General features: G+C 41.2%; 1 protein-coding gene across 1 annotated transcript; it reads left to right on the top strand.

Moving 5' to 3' along the window:
* Positions 1 to 593: 593 nt before the first annotated feature.
* Positions 594 to 3,767, top strand: LOC118856028 (solute carrier family 35 member D3-like). Its single transcript, XM_036766079.1, has 2 exons — positions 594 to 1,029; positions 2,947 to 3,767. Exons 1-2 carry the CDS (start codon positions 594 to 596, stop codon positions 3,765 to 3,767), a joined length of 1,257 nt encoding a protein of 418 aa, XP_036621974.1.
* Positions 3,768 to 14,286: the final 10,519 nt, after the last annotated feature.

Raw genomic sequence — 14,286 nt, 5'->3', positions numbered from 1 at the left:
CACCGCAAAGGCGTTAAACCTGACTACACACTGGAGCAGATACAGCCGCATCTCTTTACCAGGCACCTTGAGTCACAAATTGACTTAAGGGTTCCCGCCACTAACGACTAGCCAGTCCCTCTCTCCCCCTCCTCTTTCTTTACTACTTTTCAGTGTCCCCCGCCCGCCCCTCTTCCCTCAACCCTTCTTCGATTCCCTGGTGACGCCGACTCGTAGCTGTCCAGCAGTCTAACCAGAACCCGCGGAACTGAGAGCACTGTCCTCTTGGGAGTCCTCTGCTCCTCTCAGCCGACAGGCTGGGGGCAGGGGACGGGGGATTCCTCTCTCTCTCTCTGTCTCTCTCTCTCTCTCTCTGTCTCTCTCTCTCTCTCTCTCTCCTCGTCCTCTCTCTCTCCTGTCTCTCTCTCTCCTCTCTCTCTCTCCTCTCCTCTCTCTCTCTCTCTCTCGTCTCCTCTCTCTCCTCTCTCTCTCCTCTCTCTCTCTCTCTCTCTCTCTCTCTCTCTCTCTCTCTCTCTCTCTCCTCTCTCTGTCCTCTCTCCTTATTCCCCACAGGTCTCTTATCCCCAGCATTCAAGAAGTGACCAGGCACCAGGATGCAGCTGTGCAAAGGCCGGATGCTTGGCATTTCGGTGGCCATCGCCCATGGGGTCTTCTCGGGCTCCCTCAACATTCTGCTCAAGTTCCTCATCAGCCGCTACCAGTTCGCCTTCCTGACCCTGGTGCAGTGCCTAACCAGCTCCACTGCTGCCATCAGCCTGGAGCTGCTGCGGCGCCTGGGACTAGTCTCTGTGCCCCCTTTCAGCCTGAGCCTGGCGCGCCCTTTCGCCGGGGTCACTGTGCTATCCACTCTGCAGTCCAGCCTCACCCTCTGGTCCCTGAGGGGGCTCAGTCTGCCTATGTACGTGGTCTTCAAGCGTTGTCTGCCGCTGGTCACTATGCTCATCGGCGTCCTGGTGCTCAAGAACGGGGCGCCCTCCCCCGGGGTCCTAGTGGCGGTACTCATCACCACCTGCGGGGCAGCCCTAGCAGGTGAGCAGCTATCAGCCTCCCTCCTCCCCCACTGTATTCTCCTGGTATCCCCCTCTCCAGTTTACACACGGCCCAACCCTGAAGCCCTGCTCCTTCCCAGCCCTTCTTTCCTCGCTGTTTTATCTCATTTCCCCCTTCTCCATTGGTTTCCCCCTTGGTGCTCCTCCAGTCTTTCAGGCAGTCTCCATCATGCCTCCCTTTATCAGGCTGAGGCCCAGCTCTTGGATCCTTTATTAACAATAGATCACGATGAAGGCTGTCATGGAAAGAGTCCTAGATTTGATGCAGGCCTGGGTTCAAGTCCCAGCTATGTCCCTTACTTGCTGTGCAACCTCGGGCAACTCACTTTCCCTCTTTGAGACTCAGTATTCTCATCTCTAAAATGTAGCTTTGGGGCAAGGGAAAGAACACTCACTGGCTTAGGAATTCCAGGTTTAAATCCAGTTCTGCTACTTACTGCCCCTGTAAACTTGCACAAGTCATTTTTCTCTTCTATGTCTTAGTTTCCTCATCCCTAAAATGAAAGGGTTGGGTTAGATCATGAGTTCTTAACCTGGCATCTCTGAACTTGTTTTTAAAAAAATATTTTGTTAACTGTATTTCAGCAGGATTTCTTGTCTTTGTAATCCTATATATTTTATTTTATGCACTTAGAAACATTATTCTGATAAGAGATCCATAGGCTTCACTATAGTGATAAAGGGGGAACCATGACACAGAACCCCAGGACTAGATGATCTTGGTTGTGCTCTGACACCTCTGAGAGGAAGGATGGGGCTTTAAATTGCTGAGCCCATAGAGATGCCACTTTGACTAGAGTTGGAACTGGGATTGGCATGGGGAGGGAGTATAGTGAGGGAGAGGATGGTAGAGACTGGCTGGGCCAGATAGGGGCTCATGTGTTGGGAATGTGAAGGCTGTGCTTTGGACAGGGGACAGGAGTAGAGCAGAGGGACAGAGGATTGAAAATAGTCCTTTTTTTCTGGATTCATGGCCAGATTATATTAATACATGTCGGCTAATGGAATCCAGCATGAAGGAAACCCAGAGAAGTACAGACACCTGGTGGGGTAGGAAGATAGCATTCACTTTAAGCAACTACTAACAGGTGGAGGAGAGAAGGGGTGGGGGGAATTTCCATGAGCAAAAACCCCTCAGTCCTTTGGGTGCAATTTCCCAAGGAGGACTCTTCCAGGCTATCCTGAAGATGTAATAGAAGCTTGGCAGCAGGACTGTGCCTTCCTGGCCAACCATAGCCAAGGGTTTTTCCCACACTGCAGGAAAAACAATTGTGTCCCTAGGTACAATGGGGTTTGGCAATTTGGGGGCATCAGGAGAGCTCGATGCCCATTCAAGTACTCCAGAGACAACTCTATCAGGCTGTCTGGGAAGTGGGGCAGAGGGAAAAGAGAACCCAGTTTCAGTTTAAAATGAGGAGGTAAGAAAGGAATCCTGTGCATTTGCATCTAAGAGGCAGCCTGATGTGATAAGATCACTGGCTTTGGAAATGGAGGGCAGGAGTTTGAATCCAGGCTGGTTCCTCACTTAGAAAACCTTGGACAAGTCACTTCCCTCTTTGGATCTCATTTTCCTTACCTGTAAAATGGAGAGTGCAGAAAGGTTGGACTAAATGGCCTTTAAGATTATTTAGGGATTTAAATATAATAGTCTTGTTATGTCTAGTACTCCATCTTCCCTAGGAGTCAAAGCACTTTACTTATATCCTCCTAAGGAGGGAATGAAAACCAGCCCTGAGTTCCCATTTCATAAATGATAGAAATTTTAGCATAGTAAAGCTGAGTAATATAACAATTCACTTGACAAAACTAGGGAGCTTGGTTTCTCTACTTCTGGTTCTGTCTTCATCATAAATACATTTTAAACTAGGGCAAAAAATATCTTTTTTTCCTCTCCCAGGAGCTGGTGATCTAACTGGGGACCCCATTGGGTATGTGACAGGTGTCCTGGCAGTATTAGTTCATGCTGCTTATCTTGTGCTTATTCAGAAGACCAGTTCAGACTCTGAGCATGGAGCCCTCACAGCCCAGTATACCATTGCCATCTCTGCCACACCTCTGCTCATCATTTGCTCCTTTGCCAGCATGGATTCTATCAATGCTTGGGCCTTCCCAGGATGGAAAGATCCAACCATGGTCTGCATCTTTGTGGCTTGCATTTTGATTGGCTGTGCCATGAACTTTACTACACTCCACTGTACCTACATTAACTCTGCTGTGACCACTAGTTTTGTTGGAGTGGTGAAAAGTATAGCCACCATCACAGTGGGCATGGTGGCCTTCAATGATGTGGAGCCTACTTCTCTGTTCATAGCAGGTGTGGTGGTGAACACCTTTGGTTCTCTAATTTATTGTGTGGCCAAGTTCATTGAGACCAGAAAGCAAAGCAGTTATGAGGACCTGGAGAAAGACCGTACGGAAGATGTACAGGAGACAAATGGAGCTCAACCACCATTTGTTATGGAGGCCCTGCCCTTGGAGAAAGGAAATGGTGAGATGGAAGGAGAGGAGACAACCAGCGAGATTAGTCAGCCGTGCACAGAAAAGCCTAAACGTGGTGTCCTAGAAACAGCACTGGCCTCCAGCAGCAGCCAGGAGGCTGAAGGAATTAATAAGAACTCATTAAAGGATGCTTACCTTGGAGTGTGGAGATTGGTTAGGGGGACTAAATATGCGAAGAAAGATTATTTGCTAGAAAATGAGGAACTATCCAGCCCCTGAAAATGAAATGTATGTATATAATAATAATGATGATAATTATATATGTATACAATGTACATATATACATACAGACAGACATTTTATATATATGTATATGTTTTAATAAGGAAGACCATATATTTTATTCCAAGTGGGGTAGGGAGCATACAGAAGAGGTTGGAAGGGATTGATACAAGAAAAGAAAACTAACCTCTATATTATCTTCACTGAGATTAAAGGGTATGAAACTGATCAACAAAATAAGGCAGCTGCATTGTTTTAGATTCTTGACCATTAATGTTTTTTATTCTCTGCTCCCCCCCTTCCCTAAGCATCTATATTTTCTTCCATGTGGACTCCAGAAATGATGCACTTCATAGGCCTTCACAGGAGGGTCAGGGCTAATAATTCTTTTAAAGGGGGAACTACAATCTTGCTAACCTGTTAGAAACAGGGGAAATGGTAAAATAAAATAAAATAAAATAAAAATGGCTCTTGCTGGATGAAAGCAACGATTTGATAGACTCTATTTCTAGATGGTTACAGATATCTTAAAATCTCATGTTTACTTTTTTGCCTAATTTTACTTCCCTCCTTTTAAAATAAATGATCATATTGGATTTTTGTAGAGGAAGAAAGCCTTTTTGAAAATACTGATCCCAGACTTTGAAATGTGGAGTTTACAATTCACTGTTAGTAAATACGAAATTATTTTTATTAACAGAAACCTATTTATGACCTTTGCCTTGCAATGCTGAACCACTAAATACCAAATGCATTTTATATTGTTTTCACTGTGTTGGATATTCTGTGGAGCGAACACATTGGCTGACTACAATTAAACACTGACTGAATCTCAGCCAGGCAGAATAAAAGACATCCTGGAATATAGTCCTTTTACTCATTTAAAACCACGCTCTGCAGCATCTTCAGCTGTGTTTATATTAGAATGATGTTTTTCTAATATCAAGTTTGAAAAAAAATTCTGAAAATACAAGTACTGGTTTGTTGCTTTAACTGTTACATTATTAGAAACTCAAATTTTCAGTGTTTGCTGTTCAATGCTGCTGTAATCATTTTGTATTTTTTGCCTTTGGTATATGTGTGTGGGCTATCTAGTATGTAGGAGTCATGTTTGATAATTCCCAAAAGGAAAATGGGAATTTGATCAAAGCCGCCTAATTTTCCAGTGAAGGAGAATGTTGTAAACTAACATAAAACTGTGCCTCCTCTTGAAGCATATCATACTGTTAATAGAATTCAATGAACATGGAAGTGGGATAATAAACGGTGTCATGCTTTGCAGAAATCTCTTTTTTTTTCATTGTGTTGTCCATCATTTCAATCAGTCAAAAAACATTTATTAAATCTTTACTAATTCAATTCAATTCAGTCCCAACAAGCATTTATTAAGTGCCTACTATGTGCCAGGCACTGTTCTAAAATACAAAGACAAAAAGGAAAACAAGTCCTGCCCTCAAGGAGCTTACATTCTACTTGGGGAAAGAACCTCTACTTAGATAAATGAATAAGAAATAGACACCAAGTAATTTTTGGGGAGGACAGACAGCAATTGGGAGATCAGAAAAGGCCTTATGGGTAAAGAGACAATGAAGCTGAGTCAGGGATTCTGGGAAGCATAGGTAAGGAGGGAGAATATTAGAGGCGTCCATATTGCATGCAAAGGTACAGCTGGATTGCCATGACTGAGGAACAAGTAAATAGTCTTGTTGAGCTGGAATGTGAAATCAGTCTGGAAAGATAAAATGGAGGCAGATTGTAAAGGGCTTCCAATGGCAGTCTGTGTATTTTTAATTTTATCCTAGAGGCAGCAGGGCAAATAAAGCTTTTGGATGAGTGGAGCGATATGGTCAGACCTGAGCTTCAGGCAACTCTGGGGAGGTTGAATTGGAGAGGAGGGAGGCTGGCTTTGAAACTTAAATGAGACATGGGTTCCAATCCTAATGGGGCTTAGTCTAACAGTTGACTGTGATGTAGACACAGGTATCTACAACACAAAACAGTATTTCTCTGCTAACAAAGGGAGATGGAAGGTCTGAGTGGGTGTCACTCCTGAAAGAATCGATCACAGAACACTTGTGCTAGATCACCATTTATGATATAACTGTTTCCATATTGTTCATTTTATTATAGAATCATGGAATGTGAGAAGTCATCCAGTTCCATTCCTTCATTTTCATTTATTTTAATAAATTTTATTGATATCTTTTTACATCACAGTCATTTCTGGATACACTTCAATTCTCATTGAACTTTCCCCCATAACAAAGAAAAACAGCTCAGCAAATCCAATAAATCAATGAATGCCTACAAAACACCTATGAAGTACTTGGTGCCAAACACTCCCTTGAATTTTGTGGATGAAATACAGTAGTGAGAGTCCCTGGCCTCAAGGAGTTTCCATTTAACAGGTTAAGACGATATCTGGGTATTGACCAGGAAAGAGTGTTTTGGGAAATGATAGGGGTAGTGAATGGAACCAAAAGGGAGTCAACTGACCCACTCTTTTCAGTAACAATGGTAGAATTGATTTGGCTATGCTTCCCAGAGCAAGAGGTGGTTAACAAAGGATAGGAAATGGTGGGATAAATGCATAATACAGGTTAAAGAAGATGACCAGGATGGATGACTGAATGAACTGTCAAGCATGAGATGTATAAGATGGTCTGGGGCTGGCTAGATATGATGGGTTCCATGAGTTGATGTCACTTTCTGATTGATGAGTGCCAATCAGGACACAGTGCATTGAACATTTCATATCTTTCTTTAGTCATCGTTACCAAAAAGAAAGAGGTATGTTTCATTATCTCTACTTTACTGTCAGTTTGTTTTTATGTTTAATCAGGATGTGACTTGCTTTTAACGTTTTCTATCTAATAGATGATTTTTATTTAGCACTATATATTATCTTGGCAACTAAGTGGTATAGTAGATAGAGCTTGGAGTTGGAAGCTTGAGTTTAAATCTTACCTCAGATAATTACTAGCTGTGTGACCCTACTCAAGTTCCTTAACCTTGGTCTCAGTTTTCTCATCTGTAAAATGGAACTAATAATGGCACTTAGCTGATAGGATTGTTGAATCAAATGACATAAAGTATAGAAAGTATGTTATAAGCTTTCAGGTGCTAGGCACATCAATTATTCTTACTATTGGTATTTTTATTACTAAATACAAGGATGCTGTGCTAGCTTTAAGGCTTTCAAAGTGTTCCATACATTATGTAGTTTGATCCTCAGAATAACTCTGTTAAGTATATGCTATTGGTAGGCTGGGAGAGCTTTAGTGACTTGCCCAGTGGCATATGGCTATTAATTGTCGGAGGAGAGATTTGTTCTCCTGGGTTCTGCTTAGCTGACTGTGCATCAGTTCATTCAAGTATCCCCTTGTTTCTTTGAGTTTTTCAGATTTTAATTTTTTTGTATGATGCAACAATAATCCACTAGAGTTATCATAATTTGTCCAGGCGCCCCTATCAATAGGGACTCGTGTGATTTAGTCATTTGCTATCCCCAGAAGTATTGCTATGAATATTTTGTCATCTAAGGATCCTTCTTTCTTTGACCTCCATGGGGCATGTGCCAGGTAGTGGAAAGGAAGGGTATAAACAGTTTAGTGACTTTTCTTGTGTAATTCCAAATTGTTTTCCAGAACAGTTGGATCAATTCACAGCTCCACCAGCGTTGGATGAATGTGCCTATTGTCCCTCAGGCTTTGCGTTACCATTTCCATCTTTTCAGTCAGTCAGTAATCACTTATTAAATGTCTACTATGTGCCAGACTGTGCTAAGAAAGGTGGATAGTCTTTACCCTCAAGGAACTCACAATCTAGAGCAGATTGTGGCCTCAAGGCCACATGTGGCCCTCTACCTCTTCAAGTTTAGTCCTTTGGCTGAATCCATACTTCATAGAACAAATCCCCATAATAAAAGGATTTGCTCTGTAAAAGGCTGGACTCAGTCAAAAGGCGGCACCCAAGGACCTAGAAGGCCACATGTGGCCTCAAGGCCAAAGGTTTCCCACCCTTGATCTAATGGGAGAGACAACACGCAAACAGCAACATACAAACGAGCTATGTACAGGATAAATACGGCTCTAGAATTAAGAGGGATTAGTTAAGGCTTCTTGGAAAAGGTGAGATTTTAGCTGGGACCTGATGGAAGCCAGAGAAGCTAGAGAAGTCAGAGGGCAGAGATTACCTTCTATCATCTTGGCCAATCCAGTGGAACTCCTTCATTTCTTAGATGAGGCAGCTGAGGCACTACAGATTGTATGACTTGTCCAAACTTATACTGCTGTTTTAGGAGCAAAGTTGGTAGGTCACCTGACTTCTTGTCCTACATCATACTATTTCTTGGCATTTTGTGCTGCTGCTGGGTTCTGAAAATAGTTCTCACCTTCATCATCATCAATGTAACAGCCAATAATTAATTGGTAACACAGGGGAAAGCTAACATTTTCAAGCAGTCTGGTACAGAGCTCTTGAAACGGCTGTTGTTTGTTCTGCTGGAGAATAATGTTGATGATAAGTTTACTAACATGATTTATTACAAATGTCAACATATTCTGGAAAGCCTAACACTGTGGCAGTCTGTCCTATATTTAAAATTTACTTTTAAAAGAGATAAGATTGTATTTCAGCTCTGTAATTTTAGTCCAAGATGATGAGAGATCCTCATTCTGGCTCCTTATAATGGAGCTGCCTTACTACTTTTTAGCAGAGTCTGTTTTCCAAAGTGCATGTGTGTGTGTGTGTGGTGTGTGGTGTGTGTGTGTCTGTCTGTCTGTCTGTCTGTCTGTCCTGTGCTGAAGTCAGAATAGAATATTAAAGCCAGAGGGGACCTTAAAAAAATGACTTGCCCAAAGCTATACAACTAACTGGTGGGTCAGAACTTAAGCCCTCATCTCCTCCAGCTTCAGGTGGTTTTTTTTTCCAATTATATAAGTAGGAAGGAGTACTTAGGAAACTATAGCTAGAGATGGTTGGTAATAGCCTATAATGACTGCTTTTAAAATAAGCATTAATTTTAATGCTAACATGCCATGGGGCAACACCTGCTCTATGTCTATGAAGCAGAGAAGGAATAGAGAAAAGGAAAAGTTGAATCAGAATGGTATAATTGTATAATTCTGTTGGCAGCTATGTAAAAACAGTACCAAACAGATAAAGTGATAATCTTTTTTTTCTAAATGGAAAACTTAAAATTCTCTGAATTGAAAATTTATGATTTTTATATTTCAGTGAGAAATTAACCTAGTTTTGGGAAATAGACTCATAATAACTAGGGCTTGGGCACCAAAGGAATAGAATAAAATCACGAAGACAGAGACAGTCTAGATGATCCCCAGGGTCAGAAGATCAAGCATCATTATTCTAGGGATAGACACACAGGGACGTATCTGAAAACAGGTCAGAAAGCAGATCAATCCATGGGAGAAAGGACAGGTAGATCATGAGGATCGCTGCTCGAGATCCTTACTGAATCTAAGATCTAGATGGTCTAGTTAAATGTTGTTGTTGTTCAGTCATACCTGACTCTTCATGACTCTAGTTAGGGTTTTCTTGATGAAGATACTGAAGTGGTTTGAAATTTCCTTCTCCAGATCATTTTACAGCTGAGGAAATTGAGGCAAACAGGGTGAGGTGACTTGCCCAGGGTCACACAGCTAGTGTCTGAGGCCAGATTTGAACTCAGGAAAATGAGTTTTCCTAATTCCAGGCATGGTGCTATATCCACTGTACCACCTACCTGCTCTTGCCAATAGTCCATTACATTAATATATCATAATTTGTTCAGTCTCTCCTATCAGTAGGGAATCATATGATTTAGTTATTTTCCATCCCCAGAAGTAATGCTATGAATATTTTGCCACATATAGAGCCTTCTTTCTTTGACCTCCTCGGGGCATGTACCAGGTAGAAGAATTGTGGGATCAAAGAAAGGGTACGAACAGTTTAGTTACTTTTCTTCTATAATCCCAAACTGTTTTCCAGAACAGTTGGGTCAGTTCATAGCTCCACCAATATTGATTGAGGAAACTGAAGTAAACAGGGTCAAGTGACTTGCCCAGGGTCACACAGCTAGTAAGTGTCTGAAGCTAGATTTGAACTCAGTAAGGTGAGTCTTCTTGACTCCAGACCAGGCTGTCTATCCATTGCCCCACTGGGCTGCCCCATTTAGTCAAATAGGGATCCCAATAACAGAAAATTAGAGAAAGTTTAGGCAGGCAGCGAGTGGTAGGTAGGTGGCAGGCAGGTCTAATATCAAATTTCAGGACCCAGGGATTGAGATTAAGGGGCAAAGAACTCAACCACTGGAGACTCCTAATTTCTAAAATGACTGGGTTCAGACTTTGCTCTGTCAGTATCCACAATGTCCTGGGTAAAAATCCTCTTGCTTTATAGAGGGCCGAGGTTTGGAATTTCCAGGTAACTCTCATTCTTCATCAGCAGTATGCTTGACTTCAGCTCCATGCAACATCATGTCTGCCTCGGTTCCCCTTGGTGTCACCCCACTCCCTGCTGCCTTCCCCCTTGAGACTGCAAGTTTCCTGACAGCAGGGACTGTCTTTCTTTTTCTTATTTGTATCCCTAGCATGTAGCACAGTACCTGACACATAGTAGTGCTTAATAAATGTTTACCGAATTGTATCAAATTGACACTCAATTTTTTTAATCTGTAAAGGGGGGATAGTAATATTTATAATATTTATCTCACCAAGCTGTCATGATAATTAAGTTAGATATTGTATGTAAAACTCTTTGTAATGGTAATGTGGATTTATAAGCCAGCACCATTACATTACATATCATTATAATATATGATTATATATTAAATTATATTATTGTGATATATATGAAATATATAATAATATTATGTATTATATATATCTTATTTATTATTGGACTTATATGTACATATGAATAATTATTACAGAGAAAACTGTTCCTATTGCCTGGATGTGACAGACCTACAAAAATTTAAGAACACTTTCATTAAATTTTGCCATACTGAACACTAGCAACCTATGAACAGAGGGAAAGAAAAGGTCTTAGAATATAGAGGTCTGGTAGAAGAAATTAAAACCATGTAAGATCAGGGGAAAAAACCCTCATATTATATAAGGCCTTCTGTCATTTAAAACCTTTCACAGCCTAGACCAACTTATCTTTCTAGCCTCCTTATATATTACTTCCCTTTCCATGTCCTGTTCGCTCCTGGAAAGCATCCTGAAGATGCGTTCAGTGAGTCTGCAGAAAATAAGCTTGCATCTCAATATTTTAATTCAATTACAAAAATTAATTATTCTATCCACTTAGGCAATAGTTCACTAAACGTTGAACATGAAAGAATAATTTCTGGAGAGTGATGTGTCCTGAGTCCATTTCTATGTGAATTCAACTGAATATAATAATAAAAACAAATTAATAACAATAATTTCCAGATGTTGCTGAACTGGGGTGCAAGGCAGATCCCTAATTACTGTGAAAATGAAACAACATGTCAGAGAGACTAGCAGGAAGATTGAAAAAGCGGAGTTAGTGCATTATACCATCTAGCTTCTTACATCTCTTTGGCATAGGATTGATTTTGCATTCATTATTTTTTGCCACCAAACCCTCCCCTCTTTTAACTTCCCTATTACTGTCAAGGTTATCCCCATCCTCCCACTCACCCAGACTCACAGCCTAGGTTTCATCATCCTCAACTCTTCACTCTTTCTCATCCCCCCACATCCAATAAATGGACAAATCCTATTGTTTCTACCTTTGTAGATATCTCTCACATATGCCCCTTTCTCTCCTCTGACACTGCATCCATACTCATTACTTCACTTTGCCTGGACTATTGCAGTAACCTGATGATTGGTCTCCCTGCCTCAAGTCCCTCCCCAGTCGGCTCTACTGTCTGTTAAGTTATCAAACTGATCTTCCCAAAGTGCAAGTCTGATCGCATTGTCTCCCCATTCAATAAATTCTAGTGGCTTCCTATTGCCTCTAGAATCAAATTTAAAATTCTCTGTTTAGCTTTTAAAGCTCTTTATTGCCTAGCTATATAACCTGGTCCTTTCCTACCTTTCCAGTCTTCCTCGAGGTCAGAAGGTCAGGCATCATCAATCTAGGGATGGACACAAAGAGACATGTCTGAAAGGTCAGGAAACAGATCAATCCATGGGAAAAAGGAAAGGTAGATCATGAGTATCCTTGCCCAAGATCCATCCTGAATGTAAGATCTAGATTATCTAATCAAATATTGTTCAGTCATGTCTGACTCTTCATGACCCTATCTGGGGTTTTCTTGACAAAGATACTGGAGTGGTTTGCCATTTCCTTCTCCAGCTCATTTCACAGCTGAGGAAATTGAGGCAAATAGGGTGAAGCAACTTACTCAGGTTCCAATAAGTGTCTGAGGCTGGATTCGAACTCAATAAGACTCTTCCTGACTCCAGGCCAGGTGCTCTATCCACTGCACCACTTGGCTGCCCCACTGCACTGTAATACCTCATATTTATTTTGCATTTACTCTGTATCTCCCTATCTCAAATCTCTTTCCACTCTAATATATTGTGCACTCATCAGCCAAGATAATTTCTGTAAAGCATAGGATTGACCATGCTCAACAAACTCCAGGGGCTCTGTGTTATCTCCAGGATCAAATTTTAACTTCTTTGTTAAAGCTTTTCATAAACTAGCCCCTTTCTTTCTTTCCAGTCTTCTTATGCTAAATTCTCCTCCATGCACTCTATGTCTCTTGCTTTAGTGCCTTGCACCGTTTCTCCTTTCTGTTCTATGTCTCTTATGTTCACCTCTGTCTCTTAGTTTCCCTGACTTCAAAATTCAGCTCTGATCTCACCTAGTGCAAGAAGCCTTTCCAGAGTTCCTCTAGCTGCTAATGTCTTCCCCTCTCAGATTGCCTTCCATCTATTCTGTATATATTTTGTGTGTACCTAGTTGTTTACAGGTTGCCTCCCCCATTAGAATGTCAGTTCCTTGAGGGCAGGGTCAGTGTTTTTGTCTCCCCCTGTTTTTTCCCACCCCCAGCTCTTAACACAAAGCCTGGCATGTAAAGAACACATAGCATAGTATCCTCTCCAGGTCACTCCATAACTTGTACACACTCACAGTTTAGGGGCTCCGGAGAATGACTAAGTACCTCTACTCTCAGTGCAATAAAGGTTAGGTTTTCAGTACTGTGGCTCATGAGCCCCCAACAGTGTTTTTCCTGTTAACAATCAGTCAGCTAGACTTAACTAGCTTTTAGTAAAATCATTTATTTAGGTAATATAACAAGAAAAATTGGCAAAGGATTATGGTCCAAAGCCTGGGACATATTCTCCCACAAATAGACATAGATTTATGAGAAGAATGGGATCAAAATATAAAAGTATAAAGGTAAGGAGACTTGCATAGGATACACATGAGGCAAAAATATAACTAACAACTCCTTGTACTTTACGGCCTAGAAGTCCTTTCTTGAGTCGATACTTGACATTCTTCTCTGGCAGAGGAGGTTATACTCTTGAAGCTGCTTCTCCATCTTGAGGTGACTCTCTTTCCATATCCATTGTCCTTGTTTTGCCACTCTGCTCTAAGATAGAAGTCTTGTCTCCCGCTGGTCTAGTGTCCCTGTGTCTCTAATCCTGGTTGGACACACTATATGGCACTGGTTTAGTCTCTCTAATTAGATGGTCAGTGTTGGGACAGGAAAAAAGTGAGAGGGAATGAGACAGAGATAGACAGACAGAGACAGAAAAGCAGACAGAAAGACAGACAGAGACAGAGAAAGACAACGATAGAGACAGATAGAGACAGAGAGAAACTCTTTTCTTCCCCAAGTGCTTTCCTCTCAAGAACCTGACTTCAACCACAGAATCTTCAACTCTCAAACTTGGAGACCTCCACCATTTGACTGGCTACTGTTTTTAAATATAAGTCCAGGAGTGTGTCTGATTTTTCTAGCCCATCATTTAGCCCAAATACGTCCTATATGGAATCATCTGTTTTCATTCAATGACCCCAAATTCTGTAATCCTCTGGATTTGGTTAATGGCTTATTCACATATTATGGTAGGATTATAGAGAAAAATCCTAAATACCTAGCTTAAATTGTTGGTTGATTCAATTGAGGTGTCTTGTCTGGGCCTTCTGTGGTTATGTCACTTGAAGTGGAGGCAGGATACCTCCCCACCCCCCACACTTATATACGTATGTGCTGTATTCCTCAAAAGAATTTAACCTCCTTGAGGGCAAGGGTTTCTTCATTTGTTGTTTTTGTATCTACTATGTTTAACATAGTTCCTGGCAACTAATAGGTACTTAATAAATGTTCATTGATTGATTGAAATAACCAGGATAAAAATGAGAAGAAAAATTATTATTATAATATCTGACATTTTTATTACACTTTATGATAAGCAAGGTTCTCTCCATATAGTGTGACATTTGATCCTTAAAACACCCATTTGAGATAACATAGGTAATATTACTTGCGTTTTTCAGATGAGGAAATTAAGGTAGA

This window comes from Trichosurus vulpecula, chromosome 7 (assembly GCF_011100635.1).
Source record: "Trichosurus vulpecula isolate mTriVul1 chromosome 7, mTriVul1.pri, whole genome shotgun sequence".
NCBI classification, from domain to species: Eukaryota; Metazoa; Chordata; class Mammalia; order Diprotodontia; family Phalangeridae; genus Trichosurus; species Trichosurus vulpecula.
This window is presented reverse-complemented; position numbering and strand designations above follow the sequence as displayed.